Here is a 14,611-nt window from a genome sequence, read left to right on the forward strand (position 1 = left end):
TCTCTCTCCAAATAGACTATATCATCTTTGAAAACTTTAAGCTTTCACTCTTTTCACTTTTTTTCCCGTGGACCACTTAGACTACAGGAAAAGAAGAGGTTTTAGGCAAATTGTTTAGCATGGTTTTCAGTCCGTTTTCCCCTCACGACCTCTATTTGTTCTTTCCTTTCTTCCTTCCTTCCCTGGAGAATTATTCTTTCTAAATCCCATGTTACCAGGAGAAGGTTTAGAAGTGCATGGACTGACTGAGGACAGGGATGGGGACCGGACCTCTTAGTTTAGCGGTGTAGAAAATTTCCTATTTCAATGGGACTGGAATCTTCTCTGAAATTTACAGTCTAAGAGAGTTGCCTAAGACACTTGAGAAACGAAATGATTTTCCTAGCGTCACACAGGCAATATGGATCATAGCCACTCTGGAATTCGAGGCTTCAGAAATGAGGCGGCCGGGCTCCAACGGATCTTAAGGCCACTTAAGTTCCCTGGGCACCAGATTTCCAGTATGCCCCAAGCCAGGAAATAGTTTAAAGAGTAGGAGTAAATTAGTTTCTGCCCGACTCCTCCCCCAGATCAAAAGGGTTTATCCCCAAATCTAGGAGGTGTGTCTCAGCCTTCTCGGAATCATCCCCTAGAGGGTAAACATCTGGGCTTAAAAGCAGGACTTCTCTCCGGGTTTGTAAACCAGAGGGTGTGGAAAGAAGCTTTGGCTGCTGCTCTTAAAGTCCGCTGTACAGCCCACACAGGTAGGAAGTGGAAGACTAAGCTACTCACGGATCTGCTCTGATTTATGGCTGAGTACTGGGAAAGCCCGAGCGTTGGAGCAGGATGGCCCCACTTTGTTAGAGGCGGTGTTCAGAGGACGAAGGGGGTCCTTGGTCTACCAAGGCCTCTCTCCTGCTTGGCCCTGAGATCAGGGCTGTCCACCTCCGGATTTGTGGAGCCTCGCTCCCTGACTTTGATCTTGTGTCTGGGTTTTGAAACTCGAAAGTCCTTGAGCCAGAGCGCGAGAGGCAGCTTGTAGCTTCTGACAGTGAGTACTTGTAGCTCGAACCCAGCATGGAAGCCTGGCAGAGGCAAGTAGGTTCTGAGCGCTCGCTTGGGAATGAGGAGAGTTCTTTTTTCCACTTGCCGGCTTCTCCCGGCACTCTGGAGCACCTCTGGGCTTCCTTGTCTGTGTCTTCTGGGTTATGCATAGGGTTGTTGGAAAGCGGCTGGCGTAGATGCTCTTGATATTCTCTGAAGCTGGAGCTCCGCTGAGGTCTCTAGATCTAATGGTCTAACCCCCGAGCATAGCGAAACTGCGAAACTGAACTGCAGTATCAACCCTGCTAACCTTGAGATTCAGGGCTGTTGGACCCCCAAAGTATATTCAGGTTATGGGGTGTGTCTTAAAAGAATTTGTAGGCATAGAATCAAGAGCAAGGATATTATTTATTTAACTGTTAAGAGAAGAATATGACCATAAGGAGTTTTAGCGCTTAAAAGAGAGGGAAAAGTTTCCTTGTAATAATAAGGAAGAAGACGCCATTAAGGGGAAGACTCCTTAAATTGGACTTACGGCTGCTGGTGGAATAACCCTAGAAGGGAGTTAGCAAGTTAGTGAAGTACAGTTAAGGTCTTTTATAGGAAAAATATAATCTGGAACTTTGACATCGTAATTTGACAGGCTGATTAGATACGGTAATGGTAGATTTATGATGATTTTGTCAATGCAAATAATTCAACTAAAAAGTCTCCCGAGACTTCAACCTGGGGTGTCACAATGATGCACTTAAAACCACCCAATTACGATAAAAATGTCTAAATAATCAGTGTTCCTCCCTGCCTGCCTCTGGGTGCAACTTAGGCTATAAAGTTCAGACTTTCTCAATCTTGCTGAGCTAGCAAAGATCTAGATGATCCATACTCAGCACTTCGTTCTCCCCATCTGTACTGAGATGGGAGGAGGAAAAGGAAGGGGACATCCGAGGGCCTTGATGGGAGCAGAAGCAAGTTTTTCCCAGCTATTAGCTTCCAGTGGTACTTACCCTGGAAATGTGCAGAAAGAGTAAAGAAATGGGCAGAAGTCTCATTACACCATCTCTGCATGGGGGAGAGAAGGATGGGTTTCATTTGGAAACATTCATACAATTTAAAAATTGTCAGTAACCACAGAGGGATTCCAGATGAAGAGCCCAGAGGGACAGAATAATCTAGTCAAAATAACAAAGCTAGTTACTGGCACATCCTGGGCAGGGCTTGTTTAGGAGATCAGAAAGAAATACTATTAATTATATTTCCACTTTGGAAGCAAGAAATTGATACAAAGTCTCTTGTATTCAATTCAAATTTCAAAGTGTATTCTAGGTATGAGTCATAATGATAATAATAATCAGCAAAAATGAATTTATTGGCTTTTTTCCGGTGTCCTATTTATATTTTTATTTTGTTCATTCAGCAAGGCAACTAATTAGGACAGTGAATATAATACTGGTTTTAGAGTCAGGAAAACCTCCATTCAAATCTTAGATCCTTATTAAGCTGTATGACTAAGAGCAATTTAGTTCACCTCTGTTTACCTCAGTTTCCTTATTTTTTAAATGAGTAAAATAATAGCATCTCCTTTCCTGGGTTGCTTTGAAAGTAAAATGAATTGATATATCAAGTGCTTTGTAAACATTAAACCACTATGTAAATGCACTTTACTATTGTTATTAAAGATGCATCATTGAAGTTGATGTAGAGTCAAAAAGTAGTAGATGCATTAGATGCATACACACAGAAATGCCTCTTTTTCCGTAATATGTTTCTTTGTCTTCTCATTCTAGGAGTTACATAATGGCTGCACTCTCAGAAGCAATCAACACTTTTACTTTGAATGTTTTTAAAGAAATTACTGAAAAAGACAGCTCACAGAATGTGTTTTATTCTCCCTTGAGTCTCTATTGTGCCCTGAGTATGGTCTTAGAGGGGGCCAAGGGAAATACTGCTGCACAGATACAACAGGTACTTGGGACTAAGAGAAAACACAACTAGACCAAATTATATGAAACTTTTTGTACTTCTCCAAAGCCATATCTCAAAGGAGCTGAACTTTTTCAATAATGTAGCCATAGAAAGTAAAGGAAAAGAAATACAACATGTGGATGATCTGTCTAGTCTCTGTGGTATAGACAGTAGGCATTCAGGGTAGAAATGTGCTTAAGGTTACTAATGCAGAATAATCTTACCTTTTTACCATGCTTGGAGGAATAACTATAAGGTCACTATTTGGGGAGGTACATGAGGAAGTGAGGAAGATCAAAATATGAAGTTCAGTAATGTCTAATAAATCTGTAAAGGTAGGTTAGACCCAGATGGTAAAGGGTTTTAAAAGCTGAACAAAAAAGAGTTGTATTTCTTCTTAAATGCCTAAGGGGCTAATGGACTTATAGAATTGGGTGATGTCTCAACTTTTATTTTTAAGTACTTTCAGTCTCTGTGGATCTTTCAGTTGATTTGCCTTTGAGGGTTTTTTGTTGTTGTTGTTGTTTGTTTGTTTTGTTTTGTTTTGTTTTAAAAGAAAGGAAAATAGTACTGAAGTTGTATTTTTGTTTTTCTATATAGGTTCTTTCTTTTAAAAAAGGTACAGATGTCCATCAAAGTTTCCAATTTTTTCTTAAAGAAGCTAATAAATCTGGTGATCAGTGCCTGCTAAGAATTGCCAACAGAATTTTTGGAGAAAAGACTCATGATTTTATGTCAGTAAGTCTTGTCTATTATTTCTCCCTATATCAACTTATGGAAATCAGTGACATTTTCAAATTAAAGAATGACAAGAGTACCTCATCTATAATGCTATTAAAGATTCATTTGGAAGTATTTGAAAAAGTCAGCCCTGGGAACATAGTATTATTATCCATAATTTCAAAGAATTAATAGTAAGGTTCAGTGGACAAATCATTTACTAGAATTCAAATCTCACCTCTGCTACTTGTTATCTGGACAGATCTTCTCTCTGGGTCTCAGTTTTGGAAGGCGTGGACTGATGTTTTCTAAAGACTTTCAATTCCTTTGAACCTATAGACAATGAATGTCTGGATTAAACATTTTTTTCTGAGTTTGTTTTTAAATAGCAATTTGTTGATTTATTGGAGAACATTGCCACATCATTAGTCTTCCTTTGGATTCCCGACCATAATCTTTGCTTGTTAAGTGACCTATTTGTGCTAATAAAATGTGAAAGTATTTAATAAGCTTTCATTTCTAATACCTAAGTCATTAGATTCATTTAGTTTAAGACATAAAAGTTCATCCAAGTCAAACACAAAGATTTGGAATCAATTTATGGTACATTGCAATGCAGTGCATTGATGAAATTTAATTTTGGACTTGTGACACTTGATTTTATTGTTTATTCTACTGTTTAGTCTTTTAAGGAATCCTGTGAAAAATTCTACATTTCAAAAATGGAAGAACTTGACTTTGCTAATGCATCAGAGGAAGCAAGAAAACATATAAATAAGTGGGTAAAAGAAAAGACTGAAGGTAAAAATCACGGGATTTTTTTTAGTTATTTTAGAGATGGCATTTTGTGGTTTTGATAACTATTTTCCAAAATATATAAAGGAGTCATTTCTAAGCATTAAAAAGTAGACAAAAATCTGTCCATTAAATGTTATTTGATTTTATTTTTCTTTCCCCTGAATTTCAATGTCCTCAGTATCAAGAATATTTCTGAATGTTGTAATCAGCTGCTAGGATGAATCATTTCCAATCACAATGCATTTCTTCATTTTTTTGAATGGCTAAAATAGCCATTCTACTGTTAGGAATCTAAGACAGATTCTCATTTTATGTTACTTCCTAAAGTTTTCCATCCACCTCAAACAATGTTACCATATTCTTATTCAAGCCATGTAAAACCCTGTTACCCTGTCTTTCTGTGCCTTTTAAATATGTGCATTTACATGTATTCATGCTGTACACATTTCATTCTGATGACTATATTTAAATTGACTCAATTTCTTAGTAAACACATTATAAATTGGTTACTAGTTCAAGGCCATGTACTTTGTAGAATTTCACAGAATTATTTTTGTGATTGCCAAGTATTTATTTCAATATATGGTATAGGACTAAGGGGGTTTAGGAATTTCTGGGAGGTGAAGCCAAGATGTCGGAATAGAGAAAACCCTCAATTTTTCATTTGAAACATATTCCTCTAAACAATTTTAAAAAATAAATTTTCATATCCTTTCAGCACTTATCAGTTAGTTAGGAATGACTTGCATTCTTATAAATTGATCTGTTCCCTATATATTTAAGAAATGAGACCTTACTCTAAAATAGTGGTTGCAAAAATTGTTTCCCAGCTTTCTGCTTCATCTCTAATCTTGGCTGCATTGGTTTTGTTTGTGCAAAAACTTTCCTTTAATGCAATCAAAATCATCTATTTGAATTTTGTAATGTTCTCTATTTCTTGTTGGATCAGAAATTCTTACCTTCTCCATAAATGTGACAGCTAAACTATCTCTTGCTCTCTTAATTTGCTTTCAGTATATCACTTTTTATGTGGAAATTTTGTACCCATTTTGACTTTTTCTTGGTATAAGTTGCAAGATGGTGGTTTATACCTAGTTTCTGCCATACTATTTCCCAGTGTTCCCAGCAATTTTTCAAATAATGAGTTCTGATCCCAGAAACTAGAGCCTTTGAATTTATCAAACAATAGATTAGTCTAGTCATCAATTATTGTGTCTTGGGTCCCTAACTTTCTCCATTGATCCACCACTCTATTTCTTAGCCACTACCAAATGATTTTGATCACTGCTGCTTTTTAATACAGCTTTAGGAATAATACTGCTAGTTCACCATCCTCTGCAATTTTTTTCATTAATATACTTGATATTCTTGACTTTTTCTTTGTTCAGATGAATTTTGTTATTGTTTTTTCTAGTGTTATAAGCTAATTTTTGGCAGTTTGATTGGTATGGCATTCTATAAGTAGACTAAATTAGGTAGAATAGTCAGTGTTATTATATTAGCTCACTCTAAGCATGAGCAATTTATATTTTTCCAATTGTTTGGATGTGACTTTACTTATGTAAAAAGTATTTTATAATTGTGTTCCTATATTTCTTGGGTTTATCTTGGCATGAAGACTCCCAAAGATTTTATATTTTGTAGTTATTTTAAGCAGAATTTATCTATCTCTTGCTGTTGGGTTCTATTGGTAACATTAAAAAGGCGGTTACTTATGTAGGTTTGTTTTATGTCCTGCAACTTTACTAAAATTATTAATTTTTTCAAGTACTTTTTAGGTGATTATCTAGAATTTTCTAAGGATATCTTCTTAACATCTGCAAAGAGTTATAGTTATTCCCGTATTTCCTATTCCACTTATTTCTATTTCTTTTTCTTCTCTTACTACTCATACTGACATTTCTAGTTCAGTATTGAAAAATTGTGGTAATAATCGGCATCCTTTTTTCAAAACCCCTGATATAATTGGGCTTCTAGTTTTTCCCCATTACATCTACTACTTGGTTTTAAATACATGTTGCTTATCATTTTAAGCAAAACTGAATTTGTTCCTTTGTTCCCTAGTGTTTTTAATAGAATGGATACTGTAATTTTTTCAAAAGCTATTTCTACATTGATTGAAATAATCATATGGATTCTGTTTGTTCTGTTATTAATATGATCAATTATGCCAATAGTTTTCGTGATATTGAACCAGCCCTGTATTTCTGGTATAAATCCCACTTGGTCAGAGTATATTATTCTGGTGATAACTTATTATGATCTCTTTGGTAATATTTTATTTAAACATGCACATTTTCTAGGAAAAGTGGTCCATAATTTGCTTTCTCTGTTTTAGTGTTTCCAGGTTCAGGTATGAGTACCATATTTGTGCCATAAAAAGAATTTGGCAGGAATCCTTCTTTGCCTATTTTTTCAAATAGTTCATATAATATTGGAATTAATGGCTCATTAAATATAATTGATAGAATTCACTTGTGACTCCATCCAACCCTGGAGATTTTTTCTTACTCAATGGAATTCAAAATAAAAAAAAATGAATATAAATATATATTTGCATGTAATCATGAAATATTTAGTGGAGTAAACATAGAACTTTAATTAAATATGCAATAAATCAGAATATGAATAAATATGAAATAAATATGGAAATTTAATGAAATAAATATAAAAAACATATGTATAGAAAAAACAGCTACAACAACAAAAAAAGACAAGGGCTGGAGTCAGAAAACCAGAATCCAAGATATGCCACTTATTAGTTATGTGAAATTGGAGTCTCCTCAGTTTTCTAAGATTCATTTTCTTTATTTATGCATGGGGGCTTATCCTAACATCAAAAACCTCATGGGATTTTTATGAGTCTCATGATATGCTAGATGTTAACACATTTTGGAGTTGTAAAGAGAATTTTTCTTTAACACAGTGAAAGGAGGGATGATATATATTTGAAAATGATTTTTTCTTACAAACTAACCATGGTATTCAGAGATATTTTTGTTATTACACTGGAAAAGATTTTGGTATATATTTTTCCTTGATAACATATAATGGACAGATCATTGTGGACTATATAACTATTAGCAGTGCTATGTAAAGGTGAATGATTGTACTTGAGTAAATTGTTACAATTGAAACTCTGCTTAGTGTATTTATTGATCGATCATATAATCAATGTTATGATAAAGAGGAGGAGGAAGAGCACAAGGAGGAGGCCAACTAGATTTGTTTAAAGTTTAGAAAATGCTGTATGTGTATTATCTCATTTGTTTTAGTTGTGATTATAGCTACATCTCCACTAACTTTAATCTCTAATGTTTTAATTCAGGTAAGATTGTAGAACTACTAACTAATGGTTCTATTGATCAACTGACCTCTCTGGTACTTGTGAATGCTATCTATTTCAAAGGAAAATGGCAAAATCAATTTAACAAACGTGCAACAAAAGAACAAATGTTCAAAATCAGCAAGGTAAGTGGCAATTTTGCAGTGTCCTAGAATTCAACGGGCAACTGGGATAATGGGAAAGAAACATGTTCCCTTTTTTTCTTAAGATATAGATGAAAGACTAACAACACACTTAAACTCTTCTTTTTCTTTACTTAACTCTTCTTCATCTCTCTATCTTTTTCTTTCTCCCTTGGAAGGACTTTCCCTTCTATTTTCTGATATAATAAAGGAATCAAACTTTCCAAAACAATCCTGATAGACTTTGTACAGAAAATGCCATCTGTGTCCAGAAAAAGAACTATGGAGACTGAATGTAATACAATATATACTATGTTCACTTTTTTTTTTTTAAATCTCTCCCATGGTTTTTCCCTTTTGCTCTGATTTTTCTCTCCCAACATGATTCATAAAGCAATGTGTATTTAAAATAAATAAATTATTAAAAATGAAAAAAAGACATAGCTTGTTTATACAGTGCTAATAACTGAATACTTGTTTTTATTTTTTTCAAGTCTGTGGTTGTTTTAAGGCAAAGTCATTTGTGGTGCTATAGTTTATTAGAACTGCAAGTTCTCTGAAAATATGATTTCTTCTATCAAGGTCAAAAAAAAGAATTCAATCCCACAATTCAGTTTTTCTTCATTTCACTTGTTATGCCACTTATTTTCCTTACCTCAAGACCTTACAATCTGGAAGACAGTTTCCTTGCTGTTTCTGTGTGTTTACTTTCTTATAAAGTTGTCATGGTAAATCATGAAAGCAGAGAACATGCTCTCTTCTGTTTTTCAGTTTGGCAATAATTTTTACCTTGGTCACTGAGGATACATTGTGGGAAATTATTTATTAGCAAGGCAAACCTAAGAGAAGTAAATATTCTCTTGGATCTTCTTTGGAGAGAGTAGTTATTTTCCTCATCGAAGCTATCTCTGTGTGGTCTCTGATTTCCAAGTTACTCTTTCCTCAAGAGTCTTTTGATACTTCCTTAAAAAGCAATCTTTTGATCTAAGCTTAACATAGTTAATCAGTGGCCTGAGAAATCTACTTTCTTTTCTACCTGACTCTGAAATTAATTCTTTCCTTTTTTTCCCTTAACTATATTTCCTCTCTGCATCCTCTTTATCCCCTTCTAGAGCTATCTCTGGAAAGGATTTTTTTTCCTCTATATATTCAGACATAATAAAGAATTACATCATTGAGCTCAGAGATTAGAAAAGAATTTAACCTTTCATTTTATAGGAGAGACTGTAAGTGCAAAAGGTCTTAGGGGAGAGAGATTAATGTGAATTAATATCATCAAGTAATAAAATATGTAATAGGGTAGACTTTGTAGGAGGTTGATGTATATGAATATGTGTCTGCCTATATATCTATCTGTATCTCTCTCTACATATATGTATGTATTTGTTTGCACGCACATGTGCACACACACACACATGCATGCATAAACACATTTACAATAAACCTAGAGAAGGCATTATTGATCTGAATGCTTTTCTGTTAACTGGCAAGCAGCTGTTAAATACCTCATATTCCAAAGAAAACAAAGTTCTCTATCAACGTACTCTTATTTCAGAAACTTCATTGGTAATGACAAAAAGAGTTTTTAGACATTAGTTGATGCTGAAATATGGTCCACAATACCATTAAACCTTATTTAGACATGTGGAAATACCCCTAAGATTAATGTCTATTTTTTAAAAAAATTACATTATCATAGAGATGCACTGGATATAGATTAACTCCCAGAAAAAAAGACATGTTAGTCTCAGGCATATTTCCACAGGTTCTATATCAAATGCTTTACTGTCTTAGGGATAAGGGAGGAAAGAGACAGAGGGAGAAATTTTGGAATTCAAAGTAGTATTTTAAAAAGAATATTTAAAATTGTCTTATGTGTAATTGCAAAACATAAAACATTATTAGAAAAAATATTCTACAATACAAAACATAACAAAAAACAATTCCCCCCACTAATTGGAATAATGTAAAATGTCCTAGAAACCTACAGAACATAGAAGAGGTTGTGAGGAAAGATAAGAACTAGTTCCTTTTCTCTTCTTCCTCTAATAGTTATTACCTTAAAAAGGAGTACTTAAAAAGGAGTGTAGGTAAGTCTCATGTGTAGAAATAGTGTTTTTTCAGTGGGATAAAAGATTCCAGAGCTTGTTTTATATTTTTTTAAATTATAGTTCACCCATTTCTTGGTGACACATGGAATTCCTTTAACTAGTTTCATATATAAAGAGGTAGATAGATAGATAGATATATTTCTATATAGTTTTAATTAGTTTCATATCACCATAAGATCAGAAATAAATTTTTGATTTAATTTAAGTGAAACTTATTCACACTGAGGATTAACTAAATATTCAGTTGTTGACAGCTCAATTTTGAACCTTCCTTATTCTTATAGGATGAAGGGGAAGAAGAGAACAGGGGAGCACTAATTGCTTTAATTAGGAGAAATCCCAAAGAAAGAAAAAGGAAACTTAGGCATTCTAGTCTTTTTTTTTTTTTTTTTGTCCTGAGGAAACTGGGGTTAAGTGACTTTTCCAGGGTCATACAACTAGGCAATATGAAGTGTCTGAGTCTAGATTTGAACTCAGGTCCTCCTGACTTCAGGGCTGGTTTTCTATCCACTGCACCACCTAGCTGCCCTAGGGACTCTAGTCTTAAAGATATTTTTATTCATATATGCCTGCCAAGAGCAGCAGTATGTCACAGGAATGAACAAAAGTTCTATTTTTTCAATAGATGAATTTAGCCCATTTCCTCTTAAGGAAACAAGCCCCAGACATTAAGGTATCACTCTGTGGACAATTTATACCTTCAGAGGATTTATAATCTAAAGACATGAGATAGGGACATGCAAATATGTCATTTTCTTTAGACTGTTGTATTGATTTTATGTACCCCCTTCAATTGCCCCGGGATTCACTTTCATGTGCATTTATTTCTTTTTAGGACAAGCAGAAACCAGTACAAATGATGTTTCAGGAATCTACATTTCCCATGACATACTTAAGAGAAGTGTTTACTAAGGTCCTGATTCTACCCTATGTTGGAGGACAAATGGACATGGTCATTTTGCTTCCAGATGAGAACACAGATCTAAAAACGGTGAGAGCAATAATTGAACAATTGGAAAAAAATATATTGATTCAGAGGTGTAGGCATTACATCTAAATTTTGGTTTTAATTATTAAGTCCTTTAAGGTGAATCTTCTTGTCCTTGATGTCTAGATCACCGGAAGGTTACACCGATTTCTTTGTATGTGTTGTATCACAAATAGAGTATGGTAGAGAAGTTGAGGAAAAAGAATGGTATTCAGCTATAGCTTCTAACAGTGGAAGATTATAGCAGCAGGACCCATCTAAAGCTAGAGGTAACCAGAGAACCTATTTTAATATTTCAGGGACTGGAATTATTACAGGAAAAGAGGAATTTAGGCAGTTTTTGTATTTGTTTTTTTGTTTTGTTTTGTTTTTTTCCACATCCCTCTAGGGCATAGTGGGCAAGCACAGTAGAATGGAACCAGTTAAGCTAGAGATATGATGGGAAATCAGTGTGACAGCAAGCACCGAGCAGCTTGCCTTTCTTTGATTGCTTCATTGGAGGAGAACTCCTATGTTAGTAACCCAGAGAGATTTATGACTGATTCTCAGTCTGGTCAAGATGAGCTTTTCTCATGACTAGAATCTATCCCGTTTTTTAAATCCATAGTAAAAGTAAAGCCCAGCATTAAGTCATCCTGATTGCAGAATTGGGAACTGAAAAGTCAGTATTTTGCCTACCTAGGAGATCTCAGAGCCAGTTTCCTCACCTGTAAAATGGGGGTAATCTCTGCCTGAAATAATTCAGTGAGTGGGTGGTTGTGAAAGTGTGAAGATGAAATGAGATTATGTGTGAAAGTGCTTTGAAGGCTACAAAGTGCTAGAGAAGTTTAAGATTGGACGTGAATAATGAAAGGAGGAGTAGGAAGTGGAATTTCTAAGGTAAATTAAGATGGTGTGGAATCATTTAAGTGAGTAGGTAGTAGGATGGGGACGGCAGAGGAAAAAGAGGCTATTTTTGCAATCCATTCTTCAATTGATAAATGATCAAAAGATATGAATAGACTATTTTCAGATGAAGAAAATGAAACTATTTCTATTCATATGAAAAAATGCTCCAAGTCATTATTAATTAGAGAAATGTAAATTAAGACAACTCTGAAATACCACTACACACCTGTCAGATTGGCGAGGATGGCAGAAAAAGATAATGCTGAATGTTGGAGGGGATGTGGGAAAACTGGGAGAAGGATAAATTATTGGTGGAATTGTGAATATATCCAGCCATTCTGGAGAGCGATTTGGAACTATGCTCATAAAGTTATCAAACTGTGCATACCCTTTGATCCAGCAGTGTTTCTACTGGGCTTCTATCCCAAAGAGATCTTAAAGATGGGAAAGGGACCTGTATGTGCCAAAATGTTTGTGGCAGCCCTGTTTGTAGTGGCTAGAAGCTGGAAAATGAATGGATGCCCATCAATTGGAGAATGGCTGGCTAAATTGTAGTATATAAATGTTATGGAATATTATTGTTCTGTAAGAAATGACCAGCAGGATGAATACAGAGAAACCTGAGAGACTTACATAAACTGATGCTGAGTGAAATGACCAGGACCAGGAGATCATTATACACTTCAACAACAATACTATATGATGATCAATTCTGATGGACTTGGCCCTCTTCAACAATAAGATGAATCAAATCAGTTACATTTGTTCAATAATGAGTAGAACCAGCTACACCCAGTTTAAGAACTCTGGGAAATGAGTGTGAACCACTACAGAACATTTCTAATCTCTCTGTTTTTGTCCGCTTGCATTTTTTATTTCCTTCACAGGTTAATTGTACATTATTTCAAAGTCTAATTCATCTTGTGCAGCAAAATAACTGTATGGATGTGTATACATATATTGTATTTAACATATACTTTAACATATTTAACATGTATTGGTCAACCTGCCATCTGTGGGAGGGGCTGGAGGGAAAGAGGGGAAAAACTGGAACAAAAGGTTTTGCAATTGTCATTGCTGAAAAATTACCCATGCATATATCTTGTAAATAAAAAGCCATAATTTTTAAAAAAAAAAAGAAAGGTATATTTGGAATCAGAGTCCAACACTTCCATTGGCATTCTGACTCAGCCTCTTATAACCTGTAGGATCTGAATCAACCTTTGTTTTCTCAATCTGTAAAATGGAGCATTCTTCTGGATGGTCTCTAAGGTCCCTTTCAGCTCTGAATCTAAGGTTCTCTGAAGGAAAATACAGAAAAGATAGGTATCAATCTCTAGAAGAATGGTGTGTGTGTGTGTGTGTGTGTGTGTGTGTGTGTGTGTGTGTGTGTGTGTGTGAAAGAGAGAGAGAGAGACAGAAACAGAGAGAATGAATTTATGTTTAGCTTCATTCTGCATTTACCACTTCCCTAATTTTCAAGAAGAATAAAAGCTCCATAGAAGCATAGACTAATATTTATCTAATTAAGTTAAACCCATGGGAACTTCCAACATGCAAGTTTTTTTTTTTTTTTTCTTTTCTAGTTGGAAAAAAGTCTTACTTCTGAGAAATTAACTGACTGGTTAAAACCAGAGAGGATGAATAAAACTGAGGTGGATGTCTTCCTTCCCAGATTTAAGTTGGAAGAGAATTTAGACCTCGAATGCATTCTTCAAAAATTGGGCATGTCAGATGCCTTTGATGTATCCAAGGCTGACTTCTCTGGGATATCAGCTGGGAAGAACCTATTCTTATCCAAGGTTTTACACAAGGCTTATGTGGAAGTTAATGAAGAAGGCACAGAAGCAGCTGCTGCCACTGCAGCAGTTGTAACTTTGTGTTGTGCAAGAATCAATCCTCGATTTGTGGTTGATCGTCCTTTCCTTTTTCTTATTCGAGATAATAGCTCCAAAAACATTTTGTTTTTTGGCAAAGTGATCTCTCCATAAAGAGATAATTTATTCTTGATGGGGTCTTTACCCTCATTCTGTTTATCTGTGTTTTACCCAGATTCTGATTTGCCTAATATAATTGCCATTATAATGCAAAAATAAAATTCTTTCTGAGAAATTCTCTACCTGGGATTGCCTTTTTCATTTGTGAATTTTTATCTTCTGAAAGTGTAATTTGTAAAGTATGTGCTTGGGACCTTCATTTGAGGGCATGAAAAGCAAAGGTAGGACTTGAAATCAACATTCCCTAGTGTATTTCATGCTTAGTTTTTGTTAATGAAAGCACCGGCTTCTAATAGAGTCCCTTGCCTGTCCCCATAATTGTATCTCCCTCCCTCTGCCCACAGCCCAATTGCAGAAGACATTATCTATTAATTTATTTCCCCCCAAGCACAGTTCTTGTCTCCTGACCCCATCTTCTCTCTGACACTACATCCTCAATCTTTCTCTTCCATTGGTTACAAAAGAAAAACTAAATATTGCTATTTTCTATTCCTTTGTCAGTAAGGCAGACACTCAGCTTGCGCGCGATCCCCCATCTCAGCCCCCCCACACATACCCACTTTTTTTTAAAGAGAAAGATATAGAAATTAAAATGGAATGGTAGGAGATCTGGGGAACAGGTTTCATAAAGTCACAAGGGAGGTCTCTGGGAATAA

At 35.2% G+C, this 14,611-nt stretch overlaps 1 protein-coding gene across 1 annotated transcript; it reads left to right on the forward strand.

Moving 5' to 3' along the window:
- The first annotated feature begins 618 nt into the window (after positions 1-618).
- LOC127543694 (serpin B6-like) lies at positions 619-14,077 on the forward strand. Its single transcript, XM_051969934.1, has 7 exons — positions 619-743; positions 2,808-2,985; positions 3,586-3,723; positions 4,389-4,506; positions 7,832-7,974; positions 10,918-11,073; positions 13,545-14,077. Exons 2-7 carry the CDS (start codon positions 2,818-2,820, stop codon positions 13,947-13,949), a joined length of 1,128 nt encoding a protein of 375 aa, XP_051825894.1. The 5' UTR covers positions 619-743; positions 2,808-2,817; the 3' UTR covers positions 13,950-14,077.
- Positions 14,078-14,611: the final 534 nt, after the last annotated feature.

This window comes from Antechinus flavipes, chromosome 1 (assembly GCF_016432865.1).
Source record: "Antechinus flavipes isolate AdamAnt ecotype Samford, QLD, Australia chromosome 1, AdamAnt_v2, whole genome shotgun sequence".
NCBI classification, from domain to species: domain Eukaryota; kingdom Metazoa; phylum Chordata; class Mammalia; order Dasyuromorphia; family Dasyuridae; genus Antechinus; species Antechinus flavipes.

What these genes read in the sequence shown, in the direction of transcription:
- LOC127543694 (XM_051969934.1), top strand. Translation starts at nt 2,818, where the DNA reads ATGGCTGCACTCTCAGAAGCAATCAACACTTTTACTTTGAATGTTTTT. An exon ending in AAATGTTCAAAATCAGCAAG is followed by an intron (nt 7,975 to 10,917) that starts GTAAGTGGCAAT and finishes ATTTCTTTTTAG; the next exon opens with GACAAGCAGAAACCAGTACA. An exon ending in AGAACACAGATCTAAAAACG is followed by an intron (nt 11,074 to 13,544) that starts GTGAGAGCAATA and finishes TTTCTTTTCTAG; the next exon opens with TTGGAAAAAAGTCTTACTTC.